General features: G+C 33.5%; 4 protein-coding genes across 4 annotated transcripts; all 4 read left to right on the forward strand.

Moving 5' to 3' along the window:
* Positions 1-1,286: 1,286 nt before the first annotated feature.
* Positions 1,287-2,000, forward strand: LOC123895781. The gene has a single exon (XM_045946266.1). The coding sequence runs from the start codon at positions 1,287-1,289 to the stop codon at positions 1,998-2,000; it is 714 nt and encodes a 237-aa protein (XP_045802222.1).
* Positions 2,001-3,079: 1,079 nt separating this feature from the next.
* LOC123895782 lies at positions 3,080-4,574 on the forward strand. Its single transcript, XM_045946268.1, has 3 exons — positions 3,080-3,973; positions 4,070-4,478; positions 4,549-4,574. The coding sequence occupies exons 1-3, from the start codon at positions 3,080-3,082 to the stop codon at positions 4,572-4,574; spliced, it is 1,329 nt and encodes a 442-aa protein (XP_045802224.1).
* Positions 4,575-6,163: 1,589 nt separating this feature from the next.
* Positions 6,164-6,901, forward strand: LOC123898199. Its single transcript, XM_045949094.1, has one exon. The coding sequence runs from the start codon at positions 6,240-6,242 to the stop codon at positions 6,885-6,887; it is 648 nt and encodes a 215-aa protein (XP_045805050.1). The 5' UTR covers positions 6,164-6,239; the 3' UTR covers positions 6,888-6,901.
* A 2,389-nt stretch (positions 6,902-9,290) lies between these two features.
* On the forward strand, positions 9,291-10,562 carry LOC123898201 (formin-like protein 7). Its single transcript, XM_045949096.1, has one exon. It carries the CDS (start codon positions 9,405-9,407, stop codon positions 10,326-10,328), a length of 924 nt encoding a protein of 307 aa, XP_045805052.1. The 5' UTR covers positions 9,291-9,404; the 3' UTR covers positions 10,329-10,562.
* Positions 10,563-18,145: the final 7,583 nt, after the last annotated feature.

Raw genomic sequence — 18,145 nt, forward strand, 5'->3', positions numbered from 1 at the left:
AAGAATGGGTATTTTGGTCCAATTGAAAAGGTGCACCTTGCTAACTTAGACCTAACTAGGGTCTAAGTTAGAAAACCCCATATATATATATATATATATATATATATATATATATATATATATATATATATATATATATATATGATGATATGATATTATGATGTTGTTGTCTCTGTATATACCTCATCTTAACTATGTTTTACTACTGTATCATATGATTTGAATTCTCACACCTTCTATATGCATATTTAGTTCAAGCATTAACATAAACGCATGATAAATTATTGTTTGTTCTTCAGTTTTTTATTCGATCTTCACTCTCTTCAATTAGAAAACAAGAGGAGACCATTGACGAAGAACAAATAACCTGTAGAAATACATACAAATACAATAACATACTATATATATGCATAGCGAGAGAGAATGAAAAATTGAAGAGATAGGTAAAAATCTATTCCTATAAGTTTTGGAGGAAGCTGCGATAAATTAGGAAAGATTATATATATATAGAGAGATTTTTCAATCTGTACAAACAAAATCACATGAGATTTTAAGTGAGTGTGCAGATTTTAATCTGATACGTCAATTAAATTTGATGGTTATTATTAATAGTTATCGTCGCGCGAGAATTATTATATAAATATATATATATATATATATATAATATAAGTAGCGGATGAGTAAAACTAAGACGCGCGAGAATTATTAATCCTATTTATAATGTTGAGTTTGAGCACTAAAAGTAAAATAAAAATTAAACTGGGCCGGCACGATAGCCCGACAACCCGTACCGGGCCGGGCTCGTGTACTAATTTTAGTAACCTGTTTTTAGTTCGGACTTTTTAGCCCGGCCCGACGAAGCCCGAAGCCCAACCGGGCCGGCCCGAAATGAGCCGGACCGCCCGTTTTGACAGCTCTACATAATATATTAAATTTATTGGAAAGAAAAAGTGTGCGAAAAAATATATTTATCGGTGAATTAAAATAAGGGTATAATAGGAAGATAGACTGCAAAAATACACTTTCTTAATTTATTTTTTTTCCTAATTTTTTTTATTATCATATATGAAGTTTACAGTTTGCACTATTGTGGGAATTAAATTTGACCACTTATTAAAAAAATATAAACAAAATACAAATAGAAAGAGATCTTAAATTTTATTAGAATAAAATATACAGTTTTATAAATTAAAGTATAATTGATAAAAAAAATTACATTGCAGCTATATGTAACCATTTCCTTCTCAAATTCTCAGACTCAATCATACTCGGATTGGTTCAACTATATGCTCAACAATTCGGATCAATATTGCATGCAAATTATCACAACTATCACCTACAGTATTTGGTTTGCTCGAAACAATAAAATTTTTCAACATAATGACGCACCTGTGATTGTGGCTATTGAGCGAGCTTTGAAAATACTCCATGAGTATCAGCGCAATATCCATGAAAACCGCCTCACGACCACGGCCCCCGAATCTTCGATTGTTGGTAACAATAAAAGTTGGAGTCCACCTCCTAAGGACTGCCTAAAGCTTAATGTGGATGCTCACCTGTCGGGTGATGGCCATTGGGGTTTAGGTCTGGTACTGCGGAGGGAGGATGGCCACTGCATTGGAGCTGCAACGAAGATGATTCAAGGGAAGGACGATGTGTGTATGGCGGAGGTGATGGGTTGCTGCGAAGCTTTAGAGCTTATTTGGAAACTTCAACTCCCACAGGTCGTTATTGAGATGGATTCAGCTACGGTGGTGCGAGCGATTCAGAAGCAAGATTTCCCTCGAAGCCATTGGGGTCAAGCGGCTCGTCGTTGTGCTAGGGCACTCTCTCAAGACAGTCAATCTCGTTTATCTGTTCGTTGGATTGCAAGGGATGGGAATAGAGCTGCACATGCTCTGGCTCGATGGGCCTTAATTAAGCCCAATAAGCTTTGGACCAATGAATTCCCTAATTGTCTTATTCACCATATCCAAAAAGATATGGAATTTGTACCCTAATTTTGTTTCAATAAAAGTTTGTTTGCATTAAAAAAAAAAAAAACTAACACCCCATCTATTTTCTCACCAGACACAAATCACCCTTACTGCCCTACTAATGTACCGTCAAGTTGCACTTAAAACAAATAGAAATATAATCAGGCATGTCTTTTCTCCTTCTTTTCCTCTTAACATTCCTCCAAATACATTCTTATTTATTTTTTGAAACATCCTTATATGCTAATAAGGGTCATGCTAACTAGTGCCCCCGGAGCACTAGTTAAGGAACTAAAAAGAGAAAGAAAAGAAAAAAATTGCATTGAAAAAACAAAAATTTAAACTTTTAAGATGTTGACTTCACAAGTTTCAAGATAATATTACTATCTTTAGTTACCTTAATCAGTGCCCCGGGGGCACCGATTAGCATTTCCTTTTAAGAATTATTTTATTCGATTTAAGGATTGGTTAATCTAAGAGATAGTAGATTCATGATTTACTAGCGGAAGTCCCAACTGAAGCAAGAGTTTTTGTTTTGTATGGTGTGACGCAACACACAATGATGTGACATCGAAAGCATTCAGACCTAAGACATTAAAAATAGCACACTTTAAAGTCTAAAATTTTCACCATTAAACCAATCATGTACGTTTTCAGGTCAAACTATTAAGTTATCTATACCTATATATTGAAAACTTGAGGGAGAACGATGAAAAAACACTGTAGCAATCCCTAAATCACAAAATTGGGGGCTGTAATCTCATATCGGCAACCGCTTCGGCCGGCAACTCACTGGTTTTTCTCCAGTCACCGTTTCCAATCGCGGTTGTTTGACGGTGGTGAATCCGGGCTTCGTGTTGGCTTTTTGCTTTAGCACGCCGTTTCAGTTTGTCGACGGCGGTGGAAGGGGTTTTTGTTGGTTTTGCTCCTCTGCTCTTTTCGATCCTCTGCTTCGCCGAGTTATTGAGGTGAGTCGCTCGAGCACCGTTTAGTTGTCGTCTCAAAGTAAGCTCTCTATCAGACTGTGGTTTTCATTCCTCTAGGTTGTAGTCAGTTTTGTGTGGTGGAGGTAGTGAATCTCTGTGTGTTGCTGTTTTGATTTCATGGCTCCTGCCGATCATTCAAAGGGTTCTTTGACGGCAACAAAGTCATTTGCACAGGCTCTGTCCAATTCGTGCAATATCCCAATCTCAAATCTAGCCAAACCTTGTCTGAAAGGTGAGCAAATTTCAATAAAAATCACTGAGGTTGAATATTTGGCCGGTGTCCTTGACTGTCAAAATGTCCTTCACGGACGGTTTACTCTCCCGAAGGGTTCATCACCTATCCGTATGCAAGATTTGAAAGAAAGAATCCTGAAGTTCTGGAAAACTAATGAGCAGTGGTCCATGGTGTCCTTAGGTAAAGGTTATTTTGAATTTATTTTTTCATCCTTGGATGATTTAAGTGTAGTAAGATCCATAGGTTTTTGGAATCTCTCATCGGGTCTACTTAGAACCTTTGCTTGGTCTGCTGATTTTAATCCTTTTACTGTGCAACCAACTAATGCGCAAATATGGATTCGCATTCATGGGCTTGCCCGTGAATATTGGAGGCCTTATATTCTGTTTGAAATTGTTGGGGCTGTAGGTACTCCTTTGGCTCTCGATGAGGCAACTAAGAAGAGAACTTTTGGTCACTTTGCTAGAATTTTAATAGACGTTGATTTGAATTCAAACTTGCGTGAAAGAATCCTTATTGAAAGGAATGATTTTGATTTTTATGTGGATGTTGAGTATGAGAATATTCCCCCATTTTGCAATGCTTGTCAAATAATTGGGCATTCTTTGAAGAATTGCAAGTATCAGAATCCTCCAAAAGCCACTACGAGTTTAGTGAACAAGAGAAAAATGGAGACTGTTACTATGTCTTCTGCTTCAGAACCGTTGGTAATTGCATCCAATCAAGGTGTGGCAGATGTAGATCCGCTTATTGAAGATCTTACAAGAGACAAAGAGGTAAGACCTGGTGTGCTTTTGGGAGATGTTCTAAATTTTGAAGAATAGATTTTTTCTAGCATTTCTGTAGAAGCGGTTCCCGCACGGTCGGTGCAGGTTGAGGAGGCTCATGCTATTGATCTTGCTAAGAAACCAAGAGTCGATCCACTGAGTATCACTCCGGACTTGCGGATTGTTGGTTCCTGGAGTGACGCAGTGACAGACTTGGACTACATTCAAGATCCCCCATCTTGGTGCAGTACTTCTTCCAACGTCACTGCCTCTGATGTTGGTCTAAATCCCCATGTAGCTCATGACTTGGAGATTTTGAGAAATTGGAAAGATTATGAGGCTAGCGACATTGGGCATAGGGTGTATACTGATGAGGAAGAGACCGCAACAACTATTAATTATTTGAAGAACCGCTCTGCTGCTGTGGAAGAACCTTTTACTGATGTGGTGTCTAAGGCTAAGAAAAAGAAATCGCAGAAGGGATTTCCGGTTCGTTATACCCGTTCTATGAGAAGTAAGTAGTACGTGTCCCTTCGTTTTCTTTTGTTGCGTTTGTTTTTATTTCCTTTGTTTTGTTTTTGCAGCTTTTTTTGTTGCTCTTTTTGCTTGAGAAGATTTTGGTCTATGTCCCCCTTCTCTTTTGTATTTCCTACTTTTTATTTATCTATCTAGGGTGTTGCGATTGGTTCTCCATCTGCACTCCTTTTTGCCTAAAAAAAAAAGATGATATAAAAGTTTTGGTGTGGACTTTTCATAATACCAACAATACCTTTGTTTTTTTTATTAGCAAAATTTATTTATTAACAAACTTACCATAAACATTGCGTCAAAAAAAAAACTCACCATAAACATGTCTTTTTTTAGTAGCAAAAATCTTTTATTAACAAACTCACCATAACATAAGACATGCCTTTTTATATTTTTTTAGACACAGACAGGCGCGGAACGCGCTCTGTCTGACTGCTAGTAGCCTATAATTAAAATAGAGTTGTTTGGTACAATCATTCTTTTTAATTTTGTTATGATTTTTATCCTTTTTTTTAAAAAAAAATTGTTATGATTTTTTTTTTATATAATTGATTTTTATTCTTGTTATCTATTACTGATATATTAAAATCGATTACCATCAAAGTTCATAAATTATCCTTATTGCTTTTAACCATGTTGCAAATTTTATATCCCTCATTGTAATTTCACTAAAATAAAAAAATTATATAGAAAGAATATAAGATAAATACAAAAAACAAACAAATATATAGAAAAAATATATAAGATACATATAAAAAAACAAATATAAAGAAAAGATATAAGATAAATACAAAAAAAATGATATACTTAAAAATAGGAACAAAACAAATTTTATGGATAGAAACAAAACACGACAAACATTACTAAAAAAAGAAAAAAAAAATTAAAAACATTATAGAAAGTTTAGTTAATAAAAAAAATTATAGAAAAAATAAGAAGAAACCGCATAGAAATAAGAATATATAAATAATTATTAAAAAAACAATACTTTATAAAAAAAAAAGAAGAAACATAAACAATATTTTTCATAAAAAAAAAAAACATAAATAAGATTACTATAATAAAGTTATATAGTTTTTTTAGAGGTATAAAGTTAAATAGTATCAAACTTACTAAATTATCCTAACTATTCCTAATAAAATTTGTATTTTTTTTTAAATATACACGGGACCATTATTTATCACTGAAACATAAAAAATTGAATAAATAAATTTACAAAAAAAACACAATAATTCCACTTATATTTTAACAATATTATATAATAATTTTTTAAATATTTAATTCTATATAATTACATCGATAAGTCTGAGAAAATTACTATATAAATTAAAAATAACAAGTGCTATAGCTAAGTCTGAAAAAAATACTAAATAAATTAAAAAAAGATACTAAATAAATTATTATGTCATCGATAAGTCTGAGAAAATTTAAAGAATTTATAATATAAGTGAGAGATTAGATTTCGTTAAAAAAAACAGTGAGATACGGTATATTTGTTTTTTTTTTTTAAAGAAAGAAATAACTATCATATATAGGGATAGAATCTACCAAATCAAAGTTAACTTAGAAAATTCAGCAACTGATTCTTCAATCTCAACTTCTTCCGTAATTCCACTTTTTCTCAGGTTCAAAATTTCACTCTCTTTCTTTCTTTCTTTCTTTAATCTCCCATGTTAGTTACTAATCACTTTTCTTTGATTAAAATCAAAATCCTTTTTTTTTTTCTCTTTTTCTTGTTTATAGATTTATGCGTGAATTCTTTTCTTCAAATTCCACCATGAATGCGATTGTGAACGCTCTTCCAAAAAAGAAAAGACAGCAAACAATAGAAAGTATTTTTCATAATTACTCTTCCAGCAGCATTACACGACGTGTAGATGCACAATTTCCAAGAATAATATTTCAAACCAAGAACAAAAACGTAATCACTCAAGATTTCAAAATTGGTTTGCATGTGATAATTCACAGAGCAGAAGGACTCGATCAATTCGCGGATGATCCGAGCGTCAAGAACAGAGATTACAATGTTGTGTATTGGATTAAACCTGATGAAGAAATTCACACTAAGGTTGTTGAAGGTTTTGTTACACCTGAATGGAACCAAGCTAATGATTTTATGTTAGAGAATCTTGATGATGATAGTTTTTTGAATGTTGAGGTACAAAGGTTTAATTCTTTGGATGATCCTGGTACATCTAGTGGTAATGTGGTTGTTGGGAGGGTGAAGATTCCGCTTCCGACGGTGTTTAATCGAAGGGAAGTCCGGTCGTTTCCTCTGCTTAGGAGTGATGAAAAGGGATGTAGGCTTGAAGGGAATATCTTGCTTTCTATGAGACTTAAGAAAATCGAGCCTTTTAGGTTTTATGATGATGATGATTTGATTTTTAATGAATAATGATGATGTTAAAGTTTGAGAGACAGTAGTTAAGATTTAAGACTTTGATTATGCTTATGAATGATACAATTAGTCCTTTCTTTTTCCGTTTATTTTTATAATTTCTTTTTCTGTTTATGATGATTCTGTTATGCAAGGTAGAATATTGAGATTGAATTAAAATAATTTGTGAATTGTGGAGATGCATTGATGTGTTGGTTTTGTTATTTTTGTTGATGTTGAATTTTGATTTTCGATTTTTGAAAACATGTGGTTAATTTAGTTTAACTAATATGGAAAAAATATGGAATTTGATCGTGGGATTTTATGATTAATATTTTATAATTTAGCAAACTAATACTGATCTTCTATGAATCATCCTAAAATTGTCAAAATTTTAAGTTTGTTTTTTTATGTTTAAACAAGTTTATTTGACCCTAGAGTTTTTTTTTTAGTTGCTCGTTAATTTTTGGTAAATCCTTGAATGTTTGGGTCAGCTATTCATGTTTTAGGGTCCGTTTGAATTTGACTTATTTTTAAGTTGATTAAAATAATTTATGCAAATAAATATTTTTTTGTTGTATATTTTTCAATGCTGCGAGGACGACAAATTGTTTTTTCATAAAATACCTTGAAAAACTTATAATAACATATATAAAAATTTATTTATTTGTATAAATTTTTTTGGATAACCTACAAAAAAAACCAATCCAAATAGTTTCTTAATTGATAGTTAGAAAGATATAACTCGAATTTATTTATTCATATGCTTTGTTTTGACGATAAAAAGTAGTATCCGGTAGAAAGTTTTATGAAAATATAGCCCGTCGATTTGATTCATTGATGATGAATTTGAGTAGTATGTATGAGGTTCTAAATTCAATCTTCACTTACTATATTGTAAAAAAAAATGAAAAAAAATATTTAGATATTTGTTTAATATTATTGTATTTGATTAAGATTCAATTCAAATTTAAATTTCTTCAAAAAAAAAATTCAAATTCAAATTTGTTTGTTTTGAGTAGAAACATATTTTGTTGAAGAAAAAAAATGTTTTTAAGATATAGTTTGTTAATTGCTTAAAAAAAATATTGTTTTTTTTTTGACATAAAAAAAATAAATTATTGTTTGTCATTTACTCCATCCGTTTTCTTATAAGTGTTCAGTTATATGATATTTAGTGTTTCTAATTAACTGTCTAATTTGTGTTTTAAGGATACAATTTTTCAATTATACCATTTGTCAATTATTGTTATATATACTAAAGTTTTTTTTTTTTTAAAAGAATGTTTGTTCCTTTTTTTTTTACGATAGGAAAGTTTGTTGCTTCTTTGCATCTTTCTTTTTACGATAGGAAAGTTTGTTGCTTCTTTGTTATAATAATGATTCATTGAAGGTTTAAATAAGATGAGTACTAGGTGCAAAAAAATAGAAATTTATTCGTGAATTAAGATGAGAGTATAATAGGAAGATAACATGCAAAAATTCACTTTCTTAATTTTGTGTTATCATTCTAACGAGACATTTATAAGAAAACGGAGGGAGTATTATTGTGTTAAATATACTAAAAAAAAAAATAGAGATATACTACATCCGTTCCTTTTTAAGTGTATTTTAATAGCGAATTTAACGTTCCTATTTAACTGTGTGATACGATTAGTCAATTATATCATGTGTCAATTACTCTTATTTTTATTTTTTTCGGTAAAACTAATTAATGTTATATATTTAGAAAATGAAAGTTTGTTTTTTGTTTGGTACATAACATATTAATTTTTTTATCTGGTACACTAGCGGTCAGACAGGGCGCATTCCGTGCATGTCTGTGTCTATTATTATGTAAATTTATGTAAAAAAATAAAAAATGCATTTAAGTGATTGTGTTAAATGTTTGTTTGTAAATTCTACATTTACTAATTTGAATTTTATATATACGACGTAATAAAAAACTCATGCATCACACGGATCAAAGTCTAGTTTGGTGAAAAAAAAGGGCAAAGCCCAAGAAAAATTACAAGACTAACATTCTTAGTCATGCAATCCCTCAATATATATCATCAAACATGAAATTTTGGAGTTCTTTCGACAAAGTTTACAAATTTCTTAAATCAAACGAACTTTGGATAAGGCTGAAATTAGCCAACCGGATTAAGTGCCACTTATACTTATGATTTTCATCATGCATATTGTTCCTTCATATTTTCCCGACCATGATTTGTTTAAAATACTATAAAATAAATTTTATAAAACTTCATAATTTTTTAAAATGTGAACAATTAATTATAATTTTTAAAAATTTTATAAAATAAAAAATAAAAGTAATAAAAATTTTGACTCAAAATTCAAATTTTGAATTATTTATTTTTGTTAAGAAGTTTTATTTATGCAAGCTCTTTAGCACTGCTCTGTTTGTTTTTTAAGGAATCTAATACTACTTACTATATTGCTTTAAGAAAACACACTTCATATAAATACAACTATTTTGCTAACCCATTACAAACAAGTTAGTACCAAACAGAAGAAAAGAGAAAAAGAAAAATGGCATCTTCCCGTCCACCACCATCAAAATCAGTAGATCTCGACCTGACCATCGTCTCCGCCAAACATCTCAAAAACGTCAACTGGAAAACCGGCGATCTCAAACCCTACGTCGTCTTCTGGCTCGATCCTGACCGTCGACTCGCCACCAAATCCGACGACTCCGGCAACACTTCCCCTGTCTGGAACGAACGTTTCACCCTCTCTCTTCCACTTCCTCTACAAGACTCAACCCTCACTCTCGAGATTTTCCATTCCAAACCCTCCGATACCCCAAAACCCCTCGTCGCCACCCTCCGTCTCCCCCTCAAAGACCTTCCTGAACTCAATCACTCGAACATCGTCAGGAAATTCCCCGTCGTTCGTCCCTCCGGTCGTCCCCAAGGTAAAATTCACCTCAAAATTGGACTCCTTGGTCGAACTCCTCCTCCGCCATTGCCACAAACCTTTGATTTCCTCAATCTCAACCCTATCCCCAACTATAACCCTAACCCTAATCCTAATTCCAACCCTTCCTTTGTTTATTACAGAGGAGGAGGATATTCCCCTGCACACTCATCTTCTCCACCACCTTCACCTTACAATTCTTACCCTGATTCTTACTATCCCGGGTACTATTCACTGGGTGCTGCTCCTTACCCTCCACCGCCTCCGAGGCCTTTCTTTGATCGTGCCAGCACTGCTGCTGGACCGAGTGGACCTTCTGCCCCGCTTGAATATTCAACCTCGATTGATCAGAGGCCTAAAGGCGGTAAGATGGGGTTAGGTGCTGGCCTTGCTGTTGGTGCTGCTGCTGGGGCACTGAGTGGAATTGCTCTTGAAGAGGGGATGAGGTATGAAGAACGCAAACTTGCGGAAATGGTTGAAAGTGATGTTGCTTCTGCTAGAGATGATTATGGAGAGGGGCGTTACCGAGATTATTGAGTTTGTTGCTACCGGTGTTTGCTAAGGTTTGAAGTATACAAAAAAAATATATGTATGATGTATATATTTCAATTTAGTGTTGGATTTGAATGCATCTGTGTTGCTTTATTTAATTTAATGCAAGATGATAATGAAGTAAGAATGCAAATGTTTATCATGTGATGTGATGATTTGGAATTGTTCATCCGGGTTTTAATTATTTATAAAAATTAAATAAAGTTGGTTTTTTTATAAGTGTGGCTAGTGTATTATGTGTTCTGTGTGGTTTTGTTCATGATTTCTCGTAGGTGTCTTTCCAGCATATGGGTTTTGTGGTTGCAAACTGAATTTCTCTTCATTTGTTATAGGTCTTCTTCATAGTTGTGTGATGTTTACCTTTAGGTATAATTATTCCATGTGTCATGTTATGTTGCGTTTTCATCAATTAACTTGGTGAAAGTGAAGCCACATTGCATTGTTTTCCTTTTAAAATGTGTGGCATATTGAGGGATTCCTTCTGATTTAAATTCTATTTTTAGGTGTGCTGCAGCTTATAATGTTTATGATGCTTTGTTTACCAAATGCTTCACCAGCTAGGTCCAATAATGACTTTTTAACATTGATAATTTGAATCCATTGCTTAATATGTATGCGGTTATATCAATTATCAAAGGTATATATAGGTTCTCACTCAGTTCTGCTTTCAAAACAGCAGTTATTATGTTAAAAAGCATACTTTTGGTCACTCCTGAGTTTATTTTTCCTTCACCCGGTTCTCTTTTCATATACTCTGTGAACAACAACATTGTCACTTTTAATCCACATATCCAGATGAATCTCAACCACAGAAACATAATTGAACTTGAGCTCTTTTGCATTTTGTGTTGAATCAGAGAGAGAGAGAGTGAAAATTAGGAAGCTCCAATTTGTAGCTACTGCTAAACACAGTGATAAGAGCATTCCATCATTTTACACACATAGTGGCTGTTGCAGTGTACTTATGTTTATCTTCTGATTTTAATGAATGTGTTATATCATGTTAAACTAAATTTTTCATACCATGTCTTTATTTTTCAGTGGAAAATATTCCTAAATTACTTTACTGGCCTGATGCATGCTAAAGCACAACAGAATATTTCTGTCAGTTGTGGGTTGTTCATACAAGTTGAAAACATATTTTCTGGTACATATTCAAATGTGATACTTAATTGTTCTCAAAAACCTTCAGCAGATAAAACCACTTCCCACTGAACTATGAAGGGATAGATATTTCAATTGTTTAAGATTTTATTTGCCATAAACCTGGAAAACATGGCACTGATATACAAAAATCAAAACTAGAGAAGTTCTCCTTTTGGTCAAACATTGTTCCTAAATGTGCCGTGAAATCATGATCTTTGTAGTGTTACACAAATGGTTCTTGTTGTGGTCAGTTCTATGTGTAGGGTTGTCTTTGGCATTGTGATATCCCTTGAGAATTACTCTCAAGTTAGATTATATCAAAATTTTGTAAGAGTTACACTGTTTTCTTCTCTACTCTAGTTAACTTATACATTGTTCAAGCGGAGTTGTAGGCTATATGGTTTGGCTTGAGGGAAAATGGAATCCCTATTTGCTCTTACTTTTATAGGAAGGTTTTGCTTATTTACACTCTTAAACTCAAGGTTGTCAGAACCGGACAGGTCATCGAACCGATGAGCTCACTGGTTCAAGGTTCAATTGGTCGAACCGGGTTCAATCGGGGTCGAACTGTTTTTAATTAAATATATATTTTAATTTATATATAAATAAATATATATGAATAATTACTCAATATTTCATAATTTTACACATTAAAAAGATAAAATATCACAAGTCAAAATAAAATTTATAATTCAAACCAAATGAAAAATAAATGAAAAACAAAAACATTTCCTATTCCAACGACGTCGTTGTTTTGTTTCAGATTTTTTTTTTAAAAAAAAATTAAAACGACGTCGTTTTGCCCTATTTTTTTATTTTTTTTAAAAAAAAATCTGCAAAACCGCTTGAACCGCCCGATCGGTTCAGATATAAGCTTAAAGTGCTACTGACCGGTGCGTTGAAACAAGGAACTTGAGGTCTCTTTATATAACATTGAACTCTGATGAATCCTCATCATGACATGTTATCTGAGCATATTTAAGGCAATTTTTAGGTAATAATGTAAAGAAGTTGATCATAATGAGTGAAAAAGGAGCCGAATCGAAGGTTGAGTGCTGAACGAGCAAAACAGGGAAAATTTGAATATTAGGCCGCGCCAGGGCGCAGGAGTGTGCGCATGGCGCAATTGAGCATGAATTGGAGGCTCAAGTTCTCTGTAGGCTGCGCCATGGCGCCACAGGGCTGCGCATGGCGCATTTAAGGATGTTTTTGATAGAGAACATCTCTGGTTTCTGCGCCATGGCGCAGAGAAGCTGCGCATGGCGCAATTAAAGCTGCTAAAGAGGTGTGAAACTTTGTAAGCTGCGCCATGGCACAGAGGAGCTGCGCATGGCGCATGATGAACATCTGGAAATTGAACCCAGAACTGGAGCTGCGCCACGGCGCAAGAGGCATGCGCCACGGCCACGGCGCAGCTGTAACTGATTCTTTGCGCCAGGGCGCAAGGGCCTGCGCATGGCGCAGGTTCGTGAAATTATAAATAGAAACAAAGTTTCCAGTGCAGGGGTTCGACTTTTGACATCCAAAACTCAGATTTTAGCTGAATCTCGCAACTCCTTCTGTTTTCTTAGCTGAAGATGATGAAGATAATGCAAGACCAAAGCAAGATGGTGAAGATGTGCAAGATCATGGCACACTAAGCACCAAGATTGGGAGTTCGAGGTGAAGATTATGGAGCACGCATTCGAGTGAACTTCTCACAAATTGTAATCGGTGTAATTAACTCAATTCATAACTTCTTTGATTGTAATGCTTTTGTGTTTTCTAGCTAATCACATGAATGATATTAGTAATTGAATGCATATGAGAATATGATTTAGTTATGGAAATAAGAAGTATGAGTAATCAATTTGTGTTTAAGAGATTAGATGTTGATTGATTATGTTAATTGAATCCTGTATTGAAAAACCTCAATGAATCACAAATCACTTAAGAGATTAAAGATTTGTGATTGATTGAGAGAATTGGATTGCAAGAGATTGAATCCAATTATTAACGATTCATCATTGAGTGAGTTAACCGATTCAATTGAGTGTGAGTTCACGTGTTGCTTGCGAAGTAGTCCGATCTGACAAACTCTCAATCATTCGAAAACCTTTTGAATCTACGAAATCGAAAGACCTTCTGAAATTAATCCCCAATCAAATGTGTAAAAATAGTGTTCTAAATACAATAACCGCGATACGAGTTTAATACAATCCCTGAGGAAACGATAAATCTTAAAGTACTACTCGACGACTTTCGTATACTTGCGAAAAGACCAACAAGTTTTTGGTGCCGTTGCTGGGGATTGTTGATCAATTCGGCGCGGAAATTGTATTCGTATCTTTACTTTTTCTGTCAATTTTTGTATACTCTGTTTTCCACAGTTTTACGCTTGGTGTGTTGTTTCTTTGTGCTTGCGACGTACAGGTACCGCTGATCTACCTACTATATATGCATCAAAGTTCAAGAAAAATACCCCGCATCGTGTTAAAAGAAACTTACTCATACCTTGAACCTTATGAGCTTTCCCGTCTCCAAGATGAACAACTCCACCTTCAACTAGCTCTAGGGATTCAAAAGTATTTTTTCTTCAAACATACTCCCTCCGTCCCAAATTATAAGGGAAAAAAGCCCATTTTTTTTGTCCCAAATTATAAGAGAAAAAATTATTTTCAAGAATGTTTTTTCCTTATTTTCATAAAATTAAATGCAAATTGCATTTAATTTCTTCTCTCTCTCATTTTTTCAAGAAATAACAACCAATAAAAATTGTTTTTACATGTTCCTATGCAACTTATTCCAAAGAAAACCCACAAAAACATACTTCAAATTCTCATGTTTTACTTTTTCTTAATAAGTGTGATTTTTTTTATTTTCGCTTATAATTTGGGACGGAGGGAGTATGTGATAAGAGCTTCAAAAGTCCATGACTCAACACTCCACCGATTTCCAACTTGCACTAGCACCTTCGAATCCTCATAATAAGTTGTTTCAGACGTAACCTGAGTATTATTAGCACCGCCTCTCCAGACTGATGTCAAATATTATTACCACCGCTTCTTCAGATTGATGTCGAGTATTATTACCACCGCCTCTCCAGGCTGACCTTGTGTAACCCTGATTGTATCAGCACATCCTTAACTTAATATTCCACAAGCCAAACATGATTCTTCCATCAATTTTCTCTAGCCTAAACTTCACAGCGGCCTCCCTACTCCTAATCAAATCAAGAGCTCTGATGCCAGTTGTTGGGAAAAACAGGCATAGAGAAAATAAAATAACGGAATCAACAACACAACCATATAACGTGGAAACTCCAAAACCGGAGAAAAAACCACGGTCGTTGTCAAAACCGACAACTAGAGAAAGCTTTAGTCATATATAAGCTTAAAGTGCCATTGACTGGTGCGTTGAAACAAGGATCTTGAGGTCTCTTTATATAGCATTGAGCTCCTCCACTTTTCACTTTTCTAAGCAATGTGTGACTTCTCAAATATAATTTCCTTGACCTTTTTCCTTCATTAACAATGTGAGACTTACATCGCAATCAACCCCAACATAAATAACCTACAAAGTTCTGATAAATAAGGTAAACTAACCGGGGGGTTACTTTTTAACATTTCCCTTTTAAAGTCTAAGTAAACTAACCGGGGGTTACTTTTTAACATTTCCCTTTTAAAGTCTAAGGACTAAGACTTATGAAAATAGATAGAGGCTTTTGATTTTTGAAACAATTTTTGAGTAGCAGTCTAGTAGAGAAACAGTTTTCTCAATAGATATTAAGCCATCATAATTTAGGGTAGCCTGATATAAGGGATTCTTACATTACCGTGATTTTAAATCAAATATGTTTCGTTTCGCCTCAAAGTGTGGAACCTTTTTCACCCGCATATAGCCATTGGCGACTTAAACACTTTAATGTGAAATACGTTTCCAATCTCCATATACAGTATATGGCTGAGGCTTTCTTTAGTAAAAAAAACTGCGGATAGTTGATAGTTAATTGAATGTGTATTGTTTAATAAAATTAGCGGCCGAACAAGCTTATAACTATGAAATGATATAAAAAAAATATGTTTAATTAATATTTAATAATTTTTTGGCAAAAGAAATTAATATTTAATTACTTAAGAGCGCTTAGATGAGATGATGCAGGTCTCTTATAGTTTAAATAAGGTTTTGAGTTCAATCCTTTACTTGGACATACAACAATTTATTGAAAAAAAAAAATAATATTCAATTTTGACAAAGATAAAATTCAAAGAAAAAAAATGATAAGCTATAATAAGATTTAAGCTATAAGCTTATTATATTAAGCTTGTCAAAATAAACTGTAAGCTAGGGAAAAAAAGTTATAAGCTTGTGAAAAAAATGTTTATCAAATCGGTTTTTTTTTTTTTTTTTTTTTTTTCTAAAATGAGCTTATAAGCTATAAGCCATAAACCATAAACTCAAAATTTGGTATTGTCAAACAAAGTCTAAGTAAGATTTCTATATAAGGAACATCTCTTCTATAAATAAAATAAACGTTGACTCTAATATTATTGTTGGATTATAAGAAAGATTAAAACATGGAAGATTGTTGAATTTTAAGTGTGATGATTAAGTTTCATATCGACTATATATGAATGACTAGAATATTGGATATACATTATAGGGGTGATCCATATTCCTAAATCCTAATGCTTAAGATTTTGGGTGGAGACATGACATCTCTATTTGTCTCTCTTTCGTGGTCTTGGAACATTGAGTCTGTTGTTGCTCTTGACGCTCCCACGGACTCCTCAACAAGTATTATTAGAACTCCGGTTAGGCATATGCCAAATGCGTTAAGATTTTAGATCAAAAAATTTAATGTCTCCCTCGTTTATGATCCTGAAATAATGACCCATTGTTTTTCTTGACGCTCCCCTGACTCTCCAATACATACAAACCCTTCACACCCACACAACTAAAAACTCTTTTGTAGTTGATAAATACTACTTAATTATTATTGATGACATTCAGTCATATGATTTTTTAGTATTTATTTTGTAATATTTTAGTAAGATTTAGGTAGAATTACATGGAAGAAATTGACCCAGAAAACAAAAGAAAAAAGAATTACATGGTAGAATTCAGAAATTTAGCTCAATTGAAGACAATACAAGAGTTTGAGATAAAAAAACACAAACAGGGTAACAACAATGAAAAATCAAAGAAAGATTATGATGAAATCACATCCCTATAAATTCCATAGGCACACGATGTAGGAGTGCATGAATTGAACGAAAACACTGACCAGTTGCTCGAATTTGGCCTCCTAAGTTTTACAATTGTTCAATTTTGTCTCCCAAAATTTCAATCGCTCGATTTTGACACCCTAAGTTTATCCCATTTTACGCAAATTAATCTGAGATTCCTCCCAAATTATTGTCTTTAATTCTAAGTTAATCTTAAATGGTTTTACTGAAAATTTACAATCCCTGTGAACAGTAGCGGAGATAGGGGTGGCCCGGCTAGGCCGCGGCCCACCTTCAAAAAAATAAATTTATATATAGAGGAATTTACTATTACACCCCTATGATTGAAAACTCTACTTTCCTTTCACCGAATCACCATCGCTCTCAACTCAAGTCTCAATCGTCTCGCTTTGTGCTTTCCCCTCTGAAACGCGATAAACTCCTTTCCCTCTAGGATCCAAGACAGAGACGGTCACCGGCGGCAACGACGACTCGTCAGTTCTTCAAATACTTCTTCATTACCTCCGCGAACGTTACTCTATTTTTCTTAAAGGTATTGTTACTTTGTTGATTTTGAATGAATGATTTTGTTGATTTTGAATGAATGATTTTGTTGTGTGTTGACTGTTGACAGTGTTGTGTTTGAGTTGTGGTTCTTGGTTATAACTTGCCTTGGATTAGGAATTAGGATTTATGATAGAGCTTGTTTGATTACTGATTTGTTTGTTACTGCTTTTTTAATGTTTTTTTTTTTAATGAAAAACAAGATGGTATTTATATAATAAAAAGTGATTTGTTTGATTACTGATTTGTTTGTGATTGTATTATTTTGTTGCTAAATATGGATTAGTTGATTGATTTATTGTTGATTTCTTTAAAACAGAAAAATAAAGATGAAGAATACAAAAATTTATCAATTTTTTAAGAGGAAAACTTGTGAGAATGCTTCTACATCCGAACCTGTTAAAGTTTCACGAATTGAAGTTCCAACAATTGAAGAAGTGATAACTTCTACGCCTCAACCGATTCCAGTTCCAACAATTGAAGAAGTGATAACTTCTACGCCTCAACCGGTTCAAGTTTCAAGAATTGAAGAAGTGACAACTTCTATGCCTCAACGAGTTGAAGTTGTAGATGATTTTTTGAATTCTTTAGAACGTGATCCTGGAAAGCGTTCCCCAATATGGTCATATTCACCAAATCATGTCGATCAAATACGAAGAGCTTATTTGAAATGGGGTTCATATCGAATCCTTTTAGAAGAATATCCTTTGTCCGGTAAAGAGAATCATCTAAGACGGTTTCAACACACTTGGTTCGACATCTTTCTTTTTTGGCTAGAATATTCACCTTCAAAGGATGCCGCATATTGCTTACCATGTTATCTTTTTAGCAAAGAACCAAGTGTCTTTATTACTACATGTTTTAAAGGTTGGAAAAGAGTGAGAG

The sequence above is a fragment of the Trifolium pratense genome, linkage group LG7 (assembly GCF_020283565.1).
Source record: "Trifolium pratense cultivar HEN17-A07 linkage group LG7, ARS_RC_1.1, whole genome shotgun sequence".
In the NCBI taxonomy this organism is placed as follows: domain Eukaryota; kingdom Viridiplantae; phylum Streptophyta; class Magnoliopsida; order Fabales; family Fabaceae; genus Trifolium; species Trifolium pratense.

Coding starts and splice junctions, on each gene's coding strand:
- LOC123895782 (XM_045946268.1), top strand. CDS start 3,080: ATGGCTCCTGCCGATCATTCAAAGGGTTCTTTGACGGCAACAAAGTCA. Junction 3,974..4,069: donor ATCTTACAAGAGACAAAGAG/GTAAGACCTGGT, acceptor CGGTCGGTGCAG/GTTGAGGAGGCTCATGCTAT. Junction 4,479..4,548: donor TTATACCCGTTCTATGAGAA/GTAAGTAGTACG, acceptor TTGTTTTTGCAG/CTTTTTTTGTTGCTCTTTTT.
- LOC123898201 (XM_045949096.1), top strand. CDS start 9,405: ATGGCATCTTCCCGTCCACCACCATCAAAATCAGTAGATCTCGACCTG.
- LOC123898199 (XM_045949094.1), top strand. CDS start 6,240: ATGCGTGAATTCTTTTCTTCAAATTCCACCATGAATGCGATTGTGAAC.
- LOC123895781 (XM_045946266.1), top strand. CDS start 1,287: ATGCTCAACAATTCGGATCAATATTGCATGCAAATTATCACAACTATC.